The 18,024-nt window shown below is 42.1% G+C and overlaps 2 protein-coding genes across 3 annotated transcripts; one reads left to right on the forward strand and one right to left on the reverse strand.

Moving 5' to 3' along the window:
- Positions 1-1,669: 1,669 nt before the first annotated feature.
- Positions 1,670-10,787, reverse strand: ccdc32 (coiled-coil domain containing 32). Its single transcript, XM_018764100.1, has 4 exons — positions 10,686-10,787; positions 6,872-7,102; positions 6,184-6,340; positions 1,670-2,968 (listed from the first exon to the last, which is right to left on the reverse strand). The coding sequence occupies exons 2-4, from the start codon at positions 7,083-7,085 to the stop codon at positions 2,791-2,793; spliced, it is 549 nt and encodes a 182-aa protein (XP_018619616.1). The 5' UTR covers positions 7,086-7,102; positions 10,686-10,787; the 3' UTR covers positions 1,670-2,790.
- A 176-nt stretch (positions 10,788-10,963) lies between these two features.
- On the forward strand, positions 10,964-17,533 carry pcmtl (l-isoaspartyl protein carboxyl methyltransferase, like). 2 transcript variants are annotated; one of them, XM_018764104.1, is made up of 9 exons: positions 10,964-11,019; positions 11,397-11,517; positions 13,222-13,326; positions 13,441-13,472; positions 14,022-14,126; positions 14,461-14,581; positions 15,033-15,118; positions 15,792-15,961; positions 16,894-17,533. In XM_018764104.1, exons 2-9 carry the CDS (start codon positions 11,400-11,402, stop codon positions 16,904-16,906), a joined length of 750 nt encoding a protein of 249 aa, XP_018619620.1. In that variant the 5' UTR covers positions 10,964-11,019; positions 11,397-11,399; the 3' UTR covers positions 16,907-17,533. The 2 variants fall into 2 exon arrangements, with proteins under 2 accessions (XP_018619620.1, XP_018619619.1); XM_018764103.1 differs by having other exon boundaries at positions 16,930-17,533.
- The last annotated feature ends 491 nt before the right edge of the window (positions 17,534-18,024 follow it).

Raw genomic sequence — 18,024 nt, forward strand, 5'->3', positions numbered from 1 at the left:
TAAATTGGTGCATGAAAATACACATAAGAAAAAATATTGTGTTCCCTCTTTTTTCCTTAAAATGAGTATGCTTCCCTGACATAAGGACCTCTCAATTTAGAATATGAATTTATGAGCACATGTCATTTGCAAACTATGCACACAAATTTCAATTCAAAATTCAAGCCTTGGTGATATTAAGCACTGCACCATTTGTGCAACTTGTCACACTTTAATCATACTGCAAAACAGTTATGTATCATAATAATGATACCTAACACCAATTAATCTTAAAGTAAGTGCGAAAATGTGGAGAAAAGCCAGTTTAAACCCTGAAATGTTAAAATCATTGAGGAGGGTGAGCAGAGCAAAGCAAAGACAGTTGTTCAGTCAGCCTTTTTCAGCACTTTGTTGGGTAGTGTTCTGATATACTGGACTTGGTTTTCAGTTGCATTTTTTCCATGTTTATAAATTACAGGGAATATTGTGTTTGGTGAAAGGAATTGATGAGATTTTTGTGGCTCAGGAATGTATTACTTATCCATCCCTTTGAAATTATAATTATTGTAATTAAATGTTTTTCACCTTACAGGCAGATTTGCAGGAACAAATTATTACATGAGGGAAGGAGAACTTTTCACATATGTAAACCACTTTAGCTATCAAGAAGTCAGTGCCCCTCCCTTTGCATAGCAAAACTAGGGTGCCAAAATACAGCATAGCAATTCAGATGCATAAACCAAGATACATACAACAACGTCTTGCCATGTTATTTTATATCTTAGCACACATGGTAAGGTCAGCAAAGACCATGCTACTAAACATATCACAGTGGTCCAGTATAATTCAAGATGTAGATAAATACATTACAACTTTTGAAATCTACACTATACAAATAAGTGTATTTTCATTGCTTCATTACCATATAAAGTAATATTCCAAGACTGAAACCCAATATCAATAAATCAAGATACAGTATGTACAATCTAAGATTGAACAAGGAACTTTACTTACACTGGTGCTGCACCAGAACTGACACCAGAGATGCATTTTTATGACAAATTCAGTGATGGAATACAGGTTGATTCCTAAAGATTTATATAACCTGTTACACTGGTAACTGCCCATTATAATGATAGATTAGACACTATCCATATTTTTCCCATTTTCATCCATAATTCAGCCACTGCATTAAAAAAAAAATCCTTAGACAGTGATGTGCGACCATGTTTGCTAATTATCATAACCCTTTCACTAGTACCATGTACCAGTATTTGCATTTTGTCACTGTATTGGTTGTGTCTCTACATTGTGGTGAGCAACTTTTGTTCTGTTGCTAAAAAGATCCTTGCACAGCTGCCAAATAATTTTTCCCTTGTCAGAGCATCTTATATTGTTAAGTCAGTATACCAGATACTGGGAGAGAATCATCGATCAGTTAGTTCTCTCACTCATCAGTCAGATGAATAGCAGTATACATTTAATACAATATATATTTATATTACAACAGAAGGTCTCTATACTGTTCACAAACTATAGGTGTACTCTGCTACCTGCCCTCCCAGTTTCAGCAATTTTAATGCCTCTTGAAAATTAATACCCTTCATTGCTGATCGTCTCGCTCCCACTATAATGGCTTTTTCAAAGTGTTTCTGGAAAAATGTAAACATTAACCTCTAAGAACATATTTTGTTATACTTTCTTACTGCATACAAAATGCTACAAACATACTGAAACGGTGATGAAGGGAGCAGCAGCTGTGCTGTTATGCTGTGCCTGTGAGTTATGGGAGAGTAATGAGTCTTGTGTTGTTCAGTTGGTCAACAGCCTTTGCCTGTGTGTGTGTTGAGCACTGTTGTCTAATAATTTTGAGGCACAATAAACCTCGTGTTCTGACACTTCTGTCTCCATGTCAACACAATCCGGATGGGTGGTTACAATTTTTATGGGAAAATTAAATAAATGTTGAATCATGTACTCTTGTACTTTATTATTGTTAATTTATTACTATCTGAAGTGTTTTTCTATGATTTTCAGAGACATTTGTCAAAGTTAGCTAGGGTTTTCGCGATGGGCTAAGAACCAACTATAATTTCCCAATAAGGAATAACGGGAAATGGACTCCCGCTATCTGTATTTTTGTTATCCACCCCACTTTCAGGAATGGATTAAGAGCAGATGGCTTGCACACTGAAAATACAGTTCTGAGGGAAAAAAAATTCTTCTATAAGCTTCATATTCCCATTAGATAGGTGTACAATTTATGTATACAGTAGCAGCATTAGTTTAGTGCTATTTGGAGTCTGTGATCATGTGTGATGATGGGTTACACACTGCTGCATATTCAAGAATCAAAGCAAGGTTTCCCGGTCCTGGTCCTGGCACACCACTGTGTGTGCTGGTTTTTGATACATACCAGCTTTTAATCAGTTAGCCATGACTAACTGGATGATTGAATAAACTGCATTATTCAAGTGTGTAAGGGGTTACTTAAGGACCAGTGGAATTATTTAATCCTTAAAACATTTAAACAATACTTAATTATTCATAGGATAAGAAAAAAATGCATATTCATGAAGTATTGATTAATTTAAAAAAATTAATTTTACCGGATAAAATTTACAGAAACACTTTTAACACCATAACTACATTATTTCATGCCTAACAGGAATTTGGTTTAACATGACTCAGAAATGAATAAATGGGAGATTTGAATGTAGAAATTTCATTTAAAGAAATTAATCTCAATTAAGACTAAGAGCTCAGTTACACACACAGTGGGTGTCCACAGCCTAGTACTTTGGAATGGACCTATTTTTCAGGGCTCTGACTTTCATCTTTGTCCTCCAGCTCCTTGTCAGTCCCAGCATGCAGCCCTTCTTCTGATTGCCCTTCCTCTCTGTGTCCAGGGAAGAGGAGGTACTCCAGCTCCTCTGTGTTAATGGCAACCTTCTCTGGTTGCAGCCAGCGCTTCAGTTGCTCGAAAGCGCTGTGCAAGAAAAGGAACAGTGAGTGTAAGCATTAGTACAAAGGCACTTGCAACAATGCAACACTGTTAAGTACATAACTTACCAATACTCAACAAGGCCTTTGCCTGGCTGAGCGGTTTGACACCACACAGGGTGTCGACTTGACAGCAGTGACAGTGAAAAGGAGCAGACAGGTGTGAACGGTATGTTTTAATAGGTTACAAGGGAACCTCAACAGGTGTGTGATCATGACTGGCAGGAACATTTACCTCTGACTTTAACCTTCTGCTACTGACTTCATGGGAATTACGGGAAGTTGACGCATTGCTGGCACCAGTGGAAACCCTGCCATATGCATTCGTCACGTCTGATTGAAGAGCAAGTGGCATCAGTGTTGACATGCAGGATCATGTTCAGTCTAGAGAATCAGACTTCCAGGCATTCCCTTCCTTGTCTGCAGCTGGACCTAGCCAGAAACTTCACGATATCCCACTTGAAGGTATGTCCAGTGGTTTCTTCAGGCACCAATCTGAGTGACAGTGGGTCATGTTCCCTCACTGCCAGCTGGTGCTTGTACACCCGTGTTGGCAGTTTTCTGTTCCTTGTACTGACACTGAATGTCACCGCACTGTATTTTGCACATAAAATTCCTCTTGCAGAGGTCAGCAATAGTTTTCTCTCTGGTTTGAGAAGGTAGTCCGCAGTGCATTATCTGTTTTGCAAGCCACCTGTATGCCATACAGGCAAGAGCAGTCAGGATGTGACTTCAGAGACATTCCCGATGTAAAACAATGTAAACCCGTGTGCGTTGATATGGCCTCTGCCAGTGGATGTCTGCCATGAACGTATCTTCTGACAAAGTTGAGTGGGTACCCATCCACGTTGACTACATCACGCAGGTGTTTCTACTCAGCTACTCAGGGCATTTGTGCTGTAATGTGTCCTGGTATAGTTGAACAGGGTCCAGATGTGGGTGTTTTTTTTTTTTTTTTTTTTTTGTGGCTACAGGGTAGTTATTGTTATAACTGAAGACTTTTGTCCATTTGTGTCGCTTTTCTATAGACCCATTTTTCCAACAGCCCTCCAATGCTTCATTTTACCCAAACGTCCAGCAAGGGAAGAATGTTGTTATGCTCCTTTGCCTTAGAGAATCTGATGCAGTGCAGTGTTGCATTTAGTGCAATTAAGGCTGTCTCCCACTTCACAAGTATGAGGACGAACATGTCATCCACAAAGTACGTTATAGCCCTCTGAATCTACCCATTGTCTCTCACATGAAAAGGCGGTCTTTCACAAACAGGGTGCCAAGGAATACTTTAAAATACTCCCCTACTTGTCCCTCTTAATTGACCTTCTGTAGGAGCCCATATCAAATTCAAGACTCGGGTTATAGCCTACAAGATCATAATTGGACCTGCTCCCCAATACCTACAAGATGTGATTGTTTGCTACACCCCAACCAGACTGCTACACTCCTTCACCTATGGTCACATGCTTGGTGTTGCATATGTTGTAAGTTGAGGACTACCAACACAATATTAAACGCACACATTTGCATTTACATTTGTTAGCAGACATGTTTCTCCAAAGCAACATACATCTCAGAAAACAATACAACAGGGCATTTCACTTGCTGTCCAGTTTCCAGACCATGCTCAGGACACTGTGGGCAGTTTTCTGTCTCCACTGAAAGCTCCAGGGCCAGAGTTACTGCACTGGGGTAATTCCCACTTTTCTTTTTAATAGATCAATTCTCTGCAGGATGAGCAATAAACCAAGCAGGAATCCACTGAGCATGTCATGTTTATTGTGAACAACTTTCTAAAACTAAGCACTGTTGCCAGAATGCACACAGAGAACTCAAAAAAATAATACCTACACCTTTGTTGCTAATTGCTATGTTGTCTCTGCAATTATTCAATTAAATAACACACAGGCAGACACTCCTCTGGATTTTCATACACTTCCCATGATAACATACTCTCTTAAAGCAACACTTACATTTTTAACGCACCAACAGACAGAAAGATCTGGATGCAAACGAGAACTACAGTACACTACTGTACTTTTGCTCCACTTGTGCAACAAACAACTCTGAAATGTTCAACATGTTTATGATAAATTTTGTTAGTCTGATTTTTTGTTCCATAAATTAAAAATTTGGTATCAAAGGCCAAGATTGTCCCAAGAGGGGTCACAGTGAACCGGAGCCTAACACAGGGCGCAAGGCTGGTGAGGGAGGGGACACAGCCAGGACGGGATGCCAGTCTGTTGCAGGGCACCCCAAACGGGACTCGAACCCCAGACCCACTAGAGAGTGGGACCTGAGGCCAAGAACTCATATACCAAAATGTTGGATAAAAGGAGTTCACCAGTTGAGGGACACCCGCATATCTAAATCTTTCAGTTAAATCTCTTACACTAGGAACTGGATGAATCTGTATATAACCAAAAAACTGGTTAATTTACATTTATTTGATGCTTTTCTTGAAAGCAACTTATAATGTTAAGGTCACAATTATTACATACTTACAATCATTTACCCATTTATACAGCTGGGTAATTTTACTGGAGCAATTTCAGGGTAAGTACCATGCTCAAGAGTACTACAGCCAGAAGCAGGAATTGAACCTGCAACCTTTGGGTCCAAAGTCAGTAGCTCTAACCACTACAATACCAGCTGTCCCTAATTCATACAAATAAAATAATTTTACTTTTTACCACCTTTATATCAATGCATATTAAATTGACTTGTTTAAGTTACAAATTACTAACTCTGTTCTTTCTTCTTGTTGAGCATTATCTCCCTACATAAGACTTGAGGAGGCTAGCCAGTGGTCACAGACGCACCCCTATGCTGACTAAAGATGATGTCCAACTGCCATGATGGATGAGATGTACCATGCTGAGCTGGGGATTCAAGCTACCATATAGCAACAATATCATTATTATTTGTTAACTGGCTTAGAATTGTTACTTAATCTAGAATGCCCAGGAGGGGTAGGCAGCCACTGGCCCTTGGACCACCAGAGGTTTTTTCTCCCTCGATTTTCAGTTGGGAGTTTTCGTTCCTTTCCTCCGTGGCCAGTAGGCATACTTATAGCTCTATAAAAACATTATATTATGATAGTCAGTTTTCTTGCCTTATGTCTGTGTTAAAGTGCTCTGTGTATAAGAAGCGCAAATTAACTTATGAATTTGTAAAAAAACAACTACTTAAATGTTTCCAGCTCACCTCTGATCAATGTCAGTACTATCGTAGAATGAATCTGATCCTGGCACATCATGAAGAAATCTATCCCAGCATTCCTTTTTAGCCTGAGAGAGAGTCCGAAGCATATCCTGTGAAGTTACCTCCTGGGTCAGGCCTTTGATTCTTCTTAGCCGATTCTCTGAAATAGTGGACAAGGTTTATTGTTTTAAACCCCCAAATGAGAAGACAAATACTTCCTAAATGATAAATAGAGAATATTCACTTTTGAAAACATTAAAAATGTAAATACATCTGTGGCAAGAAAACAAGTAAAAAATATCACACTAAAAATGCCCTCAATGAGGAAACAGACAGTTTGGTTTGTGGCCTTCTTTCGGTGTTAGTGACACACACACACACAGTCTGAACCGCTTGTCCTATTCGGGGTCGCGGTGAGCTGGAGCCTGAGCCGGAGCCTAACCCGGCAACACAGGGCATAAGGCTGGAGGGGGAGGGGACACATCCAGAACAGGACGCCAGTCTGTCGCAAGGCACCCCAAGCGGGACCTGAACCCCAGACCCACCGGAGAGCAGGACCCGATCCAACCCACTGCGCCACCATGCCCCCTGTATTAGTGACAACCATCTCAAAACATTTTGAATTTTTGCATTAAAGAAAGGCTTCAACATCAGGAAAATTTGTTCAAAAATCATGTTGTTTCTAGAATACCTAAAGTAGCAATGTACACTGCTGAGTCGGCCAAAGGTGCCCATGGGTGGAGGGGAGCACTTGTGCCATTTGTCTCTTGGGTCTGGGGTTGGAATGAATCCATAAACTCTTCCATCTCATCACATTCAGGCTGCTGGTTGGGCAGCTCGGAACAAATTTCGGACCACAGCTCACTGCTGGAACGGATTTCACAAGGTTCCAAATCATCAACCATGCCTTCAATTTTGTGGCCTATTCGAACAGAAGAAAAACCATTAGTGACAATCTTCATTTAGTAGTAACAGCCACAGTTTTATTCTTTGACATACAGGGAGCCTCTTTGCTACGACACCAATATGGATAATAAAAGTGTAAAGAAATGTAATCTTTAATATAGAAAATTATTAATGTGATTAGGAATCATGGATATTTGGATAAAGTTCTATGCAGCTACTCGTGATAAACATTGGTTCATATAGTGGAAAGAAACAAATTAACTGTACTTAAGAATCACATGTCTGCATCTAAGTGTCTCTTTCTCCTAATGTAATGAACACAATGTATTTTCTATGAGATGTACGTCGCTTTACATTTACATTTACTCATTTAACAGACGCTTTTCTCCAAATTTACTGCTAAATGAGTAAATGTAAATGGAAATCATGTGTCGTCATATAACACAAAACTACACAGTGGACTATTTTCCACTTAAGAAATAATGGAAAACAATCATCAATGTGACAATTAGAATCAGAATCAGAATCAGAATCAGAACGAGCTTTATTGCCAAGTATGTTCGCACATACAAGGAATTTGTCTTGGTGACAGGAACTACCACAGCACAGACAGAATGACAGTGACAAGACAGGTGAAAAGATAGAGTATGTGAGCAAGGGATAAAAAATATTTAAAAATATAAAGTACCGAATATACAAAAATAGTCACTAGATACAAATGCAAGGGAGTGTGAGTAAGAGAAATGTGATAAATAGTTATAAATATAAATATAAATAGCATTATGTATTGCACGGTTTACTCTCTAGGGGAGAGATTTAGGTGTTCATGAGGTAGATGGCCTGAGGAAAGAAACTTTTCTTATGCCTGGCTGTCCTGGTGCACAGTGCTCTGTAGCGCCGGCCAGATGGCAAGGGTTCGAAGAGGAAGTGGCCTGGATGTGAGGGGTCTAGAATGATTTTGCTCGCCCTTTTACTGACTCTGGACGAGTGCAGTTCTTGGAGAGCTGGGGAGGATGTGCCGATGATTCTTCCAGCAGTCCGAACTATCCGCTGCAGTCTTCTGATGTCTGACTTCGTAGCTGAGCCGAACCAGACAGTTATAGAGGTGCAGAGGACGGACTCAATGACTGCAGAGTAGAATTGCAGCAGTAGCTCCTGTGGCAGGTTGAACTTCCTCAGCTGACGAAGGAAGTACAACCTCTGCTGGGCCTTCTTCACAATGGAGTCTATGTGGGGCTCCCACTTCAGGTCCTGCGAGATGGTGGTGCCCAGGAACCTGAATGACTCCACTGTTGCCACAGTGCTGTTCATGATGGTGAGTGGGGATAATGCTGAGGTGTTTCTCCTGAAGTCTACGATCATCTCCACCGTTTTGAGCGTGTTCAGCTCCAGGTTGTTATGACTGCACCAGACAGCCAGCTCTTGGACCTCCTGTCTGTAAGCAGACTCGTCGCCATCCCGGATGAGGCCGATGAGTGTGGTGTCGTCTGCAAACTTCAGGAGTTTGACAGAGGGGTCTTTTGCGGTGCAGTCGTTGGTGTACAGGGAGAAGAGCAGTGGGGAGAGCACACATCCCTGGGGGGCGCCAGTACTGGTTGTGCGAGTATTGGATGAGAATCTTCCCAGCCTCACTATCTGCTGCCTGTCTGTCAGAAAGTTGGTGATCCACTGACAGATGGAGGTGGGCACAGAGAGTTGGGTTAATTTGGACAGGAGGAGGTGTGGGATGATGGTGTTGAAGGCTGAGCTGAAGTCCACGAACAGGATTCTCGCATAAGTCCCTGGTTTGTCCAGATGTTGTAGAATGTAGTGCAGTCCCGTGTTGACTGCATCATCCACAGACCTGTTTGCTCGGTAAGCAAACTGCAGGGGGTCCAGCAAGGGTCCAGTGATGTCTTTCAGGTAGTCCAACACGAGTTTTTCAAGTGACTTCATGACCACAGACGTTAGGGCGACAGGTCTGTAGTCATTAAGTCCTGTGATTTTGGGTTTCTTTGGGATGGGGATGATGGTGGAGCGTTTGAAGCAGGAAGGAACTTCGCACATCTCCATTGATCTGTTGAAGATCTTTGTGAAGATAGGGGCCAGCTGGTCAGCACAGGTTTTTAGGCAGGCTGGTGAGACGCCGTCTGGGCCTGGTGCTTTCCTTGTCTTCTGTTTGACGAAGACCCGACGCACCTCCTCTTCGCAGATCAAAGGTGCAGGAGAGGGGAAGGTGGGGGTTACTGGAGGTGTTAATTGATTCGTGGAGAGAGGGTCTGAATGGGTGTGGGGTGTGAGACAGGGTTTATCAAACCTGCAATAAAACTCATTCAAATCGTCGGCTAGTTGTTGAGTTGACACGGTGCCGGGGGATGGCGTCTTGTAATTTGTGATGTCTTTCATGCCTTTCCACACCGACGGAGGATCGTTGGCTGAAAACTGTTTCTTCAGCTTTTCAGAGTAGTTTCTCTTAGCCACTCTGATCTCTTTTGCCAGTGTATTTTTGGCCTGTTTATACAAGACTCTGTCCCCGTTCTTGTAGGCGTCTTCTTTGGCCTGACGAAGCTGTCTGAGTTTTGCAGTGAACCACGGTTTGTCATTGTTGTATGTTAAACGAGTCCTGGTAGGCAATTACACAGTGGTAAAGCATGCTGACCTATGTAGTAGGTAATTTCTCAGTTTATTCATACTGATGGGACAACCAGTAGCGTAGTGGTTAGAGCTACTGCCAAGAATTGCAGGTTTGATCCTCACCTCCGGCTGTAGTACCCCTGAGCAAGGTACTTAATTGCCCCAGTAAAATTACCCAGTTGTATATGGGTAAATAATTGTAACCATAACACTGTAAGTTGCTTTGGAGAAAGTGGCAGATAAAGTAAATGTGCTCATTTTGCATTTTCTGGGTGCTGCACACACCAGATGGTACCGCAGCAAGAGCTCAAAAATATACCTGCGGGGTGAAAAGGAGCTCAGGGTCAGGGCCACAAAGAAACAGGGAGTGAGGTCAGAGCTGCTGGATGGACTGTTCTTACTGGGGATTATGTCACATCACATGTGTTCCAGGAGAGCTAAAAATGTGCCATTTTCGATTTTGTAGCATTACACTCAAATCACTTTTAATACTCATCTACGCTATCTGGATCTTATTTTACACACATCATGATGACCTCAGAAATCTGGTGTCACGCACTGTTTTTACATGATTTGTTACCATGTTACCATTTTTGTTACCTGTCTTTTTACTAGTATTTGTAATACGTGAAAGAAGTACTGCATGAATCTCTGATCTGTCAACAATATGATGATTGATTATGATGTTAAGACTTACGTAGCTGTCACTACGAGAGACCGTTGTGCAAACGCGTTTCCGAATCCGTATCCGAGCATTTTTAAAACGCACGAGCTCCGGATTATCAGTAAAAAGGGAAATGTTACAATAGTAATAAATAACCAGAATCTGCTTTACTGCAGTCAGTGACGGCAGCAGCAGGCATCAGCGCTGCTAACCAACTTACTCTCGGTGAGGAAATAATATAAAAGTTCCGACATTCTGATAAGTGCAAAGCGTACAGGAAACGGATACAATTACAATATTTCTCAATATCCTATTTTCTTACCTTGCGCTAAGCGTTCGGAGGAGCGTATTCCCTCAATATCAAAAGTAATTTCTCTACGGACTGAAATATCCTTTGTCGGAATTTACACTTCCATCCACAAACTACCTTAATGGTTCTACTTCGCACCAATCGGACAGGCGCCAGTGCGTATTGCGCAATCTAAGGGGATAGCTCAACTGTCACTCACAGAGTTCTGAGATTCTATTGGATAACTTCAAGCTTGCGAGATGTTATTGGTTACTATTCAGGAGTATTTTGAAGCGCGACACGCAGACGTACTGCCGTAAAGTAAAGTGGAATGTTGCGTTGAACAGGACGCGGAGCTCCGCAGTAGGTAAGATGTGACGATGTCACCATTTGCTTCATGAATGCTACAGTATCTTCAAGTACATAAACAAAAGGACGCCGAACACTGCATTAAATATCAGTAGAGACTTTTAAATTTTGTGCCAACTTTTGGTAATTGCGGGAGTTTAACGTTCAAAAGTCAATAATATTTTTGTGTACGGCGTTGTATGGATATGCGTGTGTGTGTGCAGTAACATTTTTGGCCATAATTTCCCAACTTCCAACTGAATATATGTAAAGTGACTTTAATACAAAATGCGAATGTCTTCGAAATGGAACAATCTAATAGTAGTCAGTCAGTGCAGAGCAGCGCCCACCGCGTTCCTGAGAGTATGGCCACTCTGTTGTCTTCTGATTGGTCAGGAGATGCGAGCTGTGATCCCATTGGCCGCCGTGGCCTTCCCTATGGGCGTGCTCTTCTCCAGAACCATGGCGTGGATGTCCAGCGGGAAAACCCACCTCGAACTGGTCAGCCGTCTGAGGGGTGAGGTGACACTCTACTGCCACTTTTAATTTCTCCACGTAACGGAGTCATCGCAGTCAAATCCCTGTTCACGACAGATGTAAAAGTACACAGGATCCTCAACATACGAACGCTGTAGGGGCCAGAAGTTTGTTCGAAAGTTACATTTAGCGTAACTATCAGCCTGCTTGTCATTCATTGCGGTCACAGCAATTTAAAGAGACGTTTAAAAATAGTTATTTAAAAAATGGGCCCCTGTCAGAGAGGTCTTCAACTCCCACCTCCGACAGAGTTTCAACCAGGTCCCGAGGGAGGTGGGGGACATTGAGTCTGAATGGACTATGTTCCGCTCCTCCATTGTCGGTGCGGCGGTTCGGAGCTGCGGCCATAAGGTCTCCGGTGCCTGTCGCGGCGGCAATCCCCGAACACGGTGGTGGACACCGGAAGTAAGGGATGCCGTCAAGCTGAAGAAGGAGTTCTATCGGGCCTGGCTGGCTCATGGGACTCTTGAAGCAGCTGACAGGTACCGACGGGCCAAACGGAGCGCGGCTCTGGCAGTCGCCGCGGCAAAAACTCGGGCTTGGGAGGAGTTCGGTGAGGCCATGGAGGAAGACTTTCGGTCGGCCTCAAAGAGATTCTGGCAAACCGTCCGGCGACTCAGAGGGGGGAAGCGGTGTTCCACGAACACTGTTTACAGTGGAAGTGGTGCGCTGCTGACCTCAGCTGAGGATGTTCTCGGGCGGTGGAAGGAGTACTTTGAGGATCTCCTCAATCCCTCCAACACGCCTTCCGTAGAGGAAGCTGAGGCTGGGGACTCGGAGGGGGACTCGTCCATTACCCTGGCTGAAGTTGCTGAGGTAGTCAAAAAACTCCTCGGTGGCAAGGCTCCGGGGGTGGATGAGATCCGCCCCGAGTTTCTCAAGTCTCTGGATGTTGTGGGGCTGTCTTGGCTGACACGCCTCTGCAGCATCGCGTGGAGTTCGGGAACGGTGCCTCTGGACTGGCAGACCGGGGTGGTGGTCCCTCTTTTTAAGAAGGGGGACCGGAGATTGTGTTCCAACTACAGGGGGATCACACTCCTTAGCCTCCCTGGGAAAGTCTATGCCAGGGTACTGGAAAGGAGAATCCGACCGATAGTCGAACCTCGGATTCAGGAGGAGCAATGCGGTTTTCGCCCTGGCCGTGGAACACTGGACCAGCTCTATACCCTCACTAGGGTGCTGGAGGGTTCGTGGGAGTTTGCCCAACCAGTCCATATGTGTTTTGTGGACCTGGAGAAGGCATTCGACCGTGTCCCTCGTGGCATCCTGTGGGGGGTGCTTCGGGATTATGGGGTTCGGGGCTCGTTGCATTTAAAAAATGTCATTATTATTGTGCTAAGGTAAAATTATCCCTTAATGTAAAATGACTGAAAATAAAAATACACCTCTACAAATATTCAGCACTAGTTGTTGACTGTCATTCCTTGTTGCCGATTGCAGACACAATATGAAACACAAGCTGAAAACACTGTGAAGTGATTTGAATTAATCCAGGACTACATTCTTGCTTTAATAAGATGTATTTTTCTGACAAATGATCTGGCTGTAGAAATAGAAAATGCTGAAAAGATACATGGAAAAAAATACAATTTAAAAATAAACAAACTTACAAATATTTGTAATATGAGCACCCAGTGTGCATTGACTTATGTGGTGATGTTTTCTCCTTTCTTTTAAACAACAGACCATGGTGTGATCAAGTCCGACAGAGTGTTTGATGCCATGCTGGCCACTGACCGAGGAATCTACTCCAAGGACTCTCCTTACGCTGATTCCCCACAGTCTATCGGTAAATCCCAACCAAATAGACTTAACATTGATTGATGGTACATGTATTGGTAGGTGACATGTCCCTTGGTCCTTTAATGATTGCACACACTATGGTTACTTCTTGTTATCACAGGTTATCATGCTACCATAAGTGCCCCTCATATGGTGAGTGCATCAGAAAACCGGTGAGATCGTACATATTTAATTCAATTTACATCTTCTCGGCTGACTTTAATCTGCCATAGGAATTTATTTTGCAATGAGTATTTAGCTTATGGGAGGCACGGTGGCACAGCGGGCTTGGCCGGGTCCTGCTCTCTGGCGGGTCTGGGGTTTGAGTCCCATTTGGGGTGCCTTGCGATGGGCTGGCGTTCCGTCCAGGCTGTGTCCCCTCCCCCTCCAGCCTTACGCCCTGTGTTGCCGGGTTGGGCTCTAGCTTGCTGCGACCCCACTTGGGACAAGTGGCTTCAACCAGTGTGTGTGTTTTATGGGTTTAAACTGTTAGACATACAGTATAACTAATGTTCTTTACTGAAGCAGTTCAGGTCTCAAGAATGTAACAGCAGGAACTGGGAAGAGAGAATGAAGGTCTCTTACTGGCTATCTGTCTTAGATCTCGGGAATTTCCTCATTGACAGTAATATCCTGTGAAATACTTCCTGTACGTGTTATTAGGCCAGGATTTGGAGGTCAGTGGTTATCTTTTGTACTTAGCATGCACATGCCCTGGAAGTTCTGAGTGACAAGCTAACGGAGGGGGCCTCTGCCTTGGATGTGGGCTCAGGGAGTGGCTACCTTACTGCTTGTTTTGCCAGAATGGTAAGTTTACCACAGTCCTTCCAGTTATACACTGTGTGCTCAACTAAGAAACGCATTTTGCTGCTTGTGACTCGTTTTGCTTGTAATTTCACTGACATGTTTACCTTTCAGTCTGAGTCAGTAAAAACTAATGCAGAACAATTTTTTTCATGGATTCGGTTCTGTAAAAACCTCAGGTATAGCTATGGAACATATTTTGTGATTATAGTAAAGTATAGGGGTATTAAATAAAACTCGTCGTACCGTTGGATTCTCCTGCGAATTGTAAGATTCAGATTTCCATTTGTTAGCTTTGCCTTTCCAGCCTTTCCAACCTGCTCAATTTCATTTGCAGGTAGGCCCCACTGGAAAAGTGGTAGGTATTGAGCACATACCTGAACTGGTGGAAGACTCTCTGAGAAATGTGCGCGCTGATGATCCAGAGTTGCTTACTTCAGGGCGAGTCAAGCTCCTTAGTAAGTCATGGAACCAAGGCTTGCATTACACTTCTCCTGTTCTGTGCATGGTCATCCTGTTTGCCATGGTTCATTCTCTACAGCGTGTCTCATCATGTCTTTTGTAAGAACTGTTTTTGTGCCTGTTATTAATATCAGACTTAATGCTACTAAACTATAAAGTGTAAAACAAATATTGTTCTCTAACGTCTAATAAAATCCCATGACATTTGGCAGTACTATATGTATTAAAGTTTGAATAAGCATTTATCATACTTAGAAGTTACGGCTAGTGTTAGTTGGGAATATTAATTGTTATGGTTGCTTATCCGTGCATATTGCACTTGATGTTAAGTACACAGAAACAACCTTGTTTGAGTGGATATTTTATGAAAGTAAATTGAAAATTGAGTTGAGTCCTTCGTAAAGGGATTGGTAATCAGGATGTCACAGTGGTTCTCCCTTTACATAGTAGGTGATGGGCGGCTTGGCTACCCAGATGGTGCCCCCTATGATGCTATCCACGTTGGAGCAGCGGCATCTATGCTCCCAAAAGCAGTAAGAATTAGTCAATTTTTAACTGTAGGCTCATTTGGTTTTGGAATTCACCCAAGTGAATGTGAGAAGTGAAGCATCTTTATCATTACTATACAATTGGATTTTTCCTGTGTAAAACAGGAAAACAAATAAATTTCATAAATGTTTTTAGGAGTGTACTGAAGTGATTTAAAATAAATATTTATACGCACAAAAGATGGATTGTTTAGAACAAGTGTGTACTTTAAATTTGTTGGGAGGGCAGCCAACATACATAATGGCCCATTGATTGTTTGTCGTGTCTTAAATACAATTCAGTTCGATTCAGTTTGTTTTATAGACACAGTACAAATAAAAGGTTGGCTATACATTAAATTTTCCCATCCATTTCTCCACTCTTCAAGGGCTCAAGTCCAGAGTGTTTTTAAATGTTTCTGTATATTTCATTTAGCAACCAAGTTAAATGACTCGCTGTTTGACTCCTTCCACACCATTGGAAATAACTAACTATTCCGGTAATGGTGCCAGTCGCATCCCTGTGGTCATTTCTGGACCAGACGTGCAGTAAATGTACCTTATTAATATACTGCTGTCTGTCAGTGAGATGGCCTGCTGTGCAGTAAGGATCCTCTACATGTGGATTTCCGTGCTTTTGGTTTGTGATGTGTCCTTTGAAACTGTACATTCTTTGCAGCTCCTTGCCCAGCTCAAGCCTGGTGGGAGGTTGGTGCTGCCAGTGGGTCCGGAGGGGGGAAGTCAGGTTTTGGAGCAGTATGACCGACAGAATGACGGCACTTTCTCCAGAAAGGCCCTCATGGGAGTGGTCTATGTCCCCCTCACAGACAAGCAACATCAGTGGCCAAGGTAAAGCACCCGGGAGAAAGTAGGAAATCACGTGTGGTAGAAGTAACTGCCCAACAGACATTTTATTTCTTTTAATTGCTGTATCGTCATCTATACGTTTGTGAAACGCTGAGGAATTATACTGAACGCATAGTTTCGGTTAATGTATTCTGTCAAGAGGTTCACACAGTGGTGCAGTCGGTAGTGCTGGTGCTTCTCAACTCTTGGATTTTGGGTTTGGATGCAGGTTTGTGAACACTTCATATGGTTGCAGTCAGTCTCAGCAGTTCTGAATGTTATTGCATGTGGTCCTAAATTTATGATGGAGTTCTGTCCCCATGTTCCTGCCATAAGCTGAAAATCTCCCAATGGTAATTGAACTGTAGGCATATGTAAACAGTTAACATGCATGAATGCTATATTCTATAACTGGACTTTTTTTCCACTAATTTCACACATTGTTTGTGCTAAGCTAATAATATACAGCACAGTATTATATTTTCATGCTGCACTTTTCATTTTTATTTCTAAATCAGTTGTCTTATGCTTTTTCTGCACTTTTTCACTTGGTAGTTCTTTTAAATAAAGAATAGCTTAAAGGCAATCACAAACAAAACATTTTGCAAACAAAATGGTATTGTTGCTACATGTGAAAACATTGACTGAGACTCAAACAACAAATATGCTGCCTTGCAGCAGCGCAGCCAGCCGATGTTGTTGTACAACTAATGGAGCAGCTATCCTAAGACATTACAACCTAATGTCAGAAGTTAGAAATAATATAATGGTGGCTTTCCCATAAACCTTATAAGTCCAGATGGCTTTAAATCACATATGTTATAACTTGAAGACCAGCTGTACAACTTTTTTTTTTTTATAAATAGGAACAAATTTGATTGCAATGGATGTATGGCAGCAGCTGCTGACCAGTGTTGTGTTTTTTCTCCCTTCAGAGGTGAGCTCTGACTGCAGTGTCATTACCCCTGTAGGAGATGGCATCTGTGCTGCAGCTCCTGAGTCCCACGGGCTCAAGAGGGAACATGTCACCCTGTCTCTGTCTTCTGCCTAGCAACGCATCTGAGAGCGCCGGCCGAGCGCAGCACTGTGTCAACCTCTTGTCCAGAAGTCAGCATACGGACAATAAGGCTGTCTTACTATTAAAGATTGGGAAATATAAACATCATTTATTTTTCTATTCCTTGGCAACATCCCCCACACAAACAGAAAGGACTGTAATTTCATGAGTATATCCTTATGATGTTCTCACAGGATTTTCACCCAAAGTCACATTGTGGAATGATTACAATGAGTGTATTGTAAATAATATGAAGCATATGTTGAAAATGAATTATTTCACATGCTATGCAACTCATGCCCCATACATTTCAAACACATTATCATGAAAGTGAAATATTTATTTTTGAGGATAACTTACACAGAAGAGGGAATACTATTTGTGGAGTAAAACTTGATTTGTCAAAGATCTTAAAATGCTTGTTTTTCTGAAATGATCTGAGTTCTTTAATACTGTCAACTATTGCTAACTCAGCATATACAAGCTAATTAAATGTTCCTAAATTATATTTCACTGGCATGTCAATATGAAAACTAATTGTAAAGCAATGTTTGTTATTAATAATGCGAATAATAAAATTCATATTGCTATAAGGATTTAATCCAGTGTTTTCAATTTTGTAGAAGTGTAAAGTAGGGGTCAGACTTTTGGCTCGCTGTTCGTGGATGTTGTTTTCAACCCCTTTCCCTCACACTACACATCTAGTGCCATCATTTTGATACATCTAGAATTAATTAACTTTTACAAACTTTTCCAGACATTAATGTGACACTTATATTTAAACTTTTTCATTTTTACAAACTTCAAAAAACTGTGAACCCCCAGCCCAAAAGAGAAAACACAGTTTTTGTGAGTACAATTAACTGATGTAATGTTACCTGGCAACAGAGCTTACAGATGTTGGTAGGACTGGTGGTCCCACTAAAAAGCTATTACAGTTCTAGGCTGGCAACAGTAATGAGACAAATAGGGGTAATTAGAGCGCAGTTGAGAATATTGCTAGTTTAAG

The sequence above is a fragment of the Scleropages formosus genome, chromosome 15, assembly GCF_900964775.1.
Source record: "Scleropages formosus chromosome 15, fSclFor1.1, whole genome shotgun sequence".
NCBI lineage: Eukaryota > Metazoa > Chordata > Actinopteri > Osteoglossiformes > Osteoglossidae > Scleropages > Scleropages formosus.

What these genes read in the sequence shown, in the direction of transcription:
- ccdc32 (XM_018764100.1), bottom strand. Translation starts at nt 7,085, where the DNA reads ATGGTTGATGATTTGGAACCTTGTGAAATCCGTTCCAGCAGTGAGCTG. An exon ending in AGTGTACATTGCTACTTTAG is followed by an intron (nt 6,341 to 6,871) that starts GTATTCTAGAAA and finishes CCACTATTTCAG; the next exon opens with AGAATCGGCTAAGAAGAATC. An exon ending in AGTACTGACATTGATCAGAG is followed by an intron (nt 2,969 to 6,183) that starts GTGAGCTGGAAA and finishes TTTCTTGCACAG; the next exon opens with CGCTTTCGAGCAACTGAAGC.
- pcmtl (XM_018764103.1), top strand. Translation starts at nt 11,400, where the DNA reads ATGCGAGCTGTGATCCCATTGGCCGCCGTGGCCTTCCCTATGGGCGTG. An exon ending in CTGCTTGTTTTGCCAGAATG is followed by an intron (nt 14,127 to 14,460) that starts GTAAGTTTACCA and finishes TTTCATTTGCAG; the next exon opens with GTAGGCCCCACTGGAAAAGT. An exon ending in CATCTATGCTCCCAAAAGCA is followed by an intron (nt 15,119 to 15,791) that starts GTAAGAATTAGT and finishes CATTCTTTGCAG; the next exon opens with CTCCTTGCCCAGCTCAAGCC.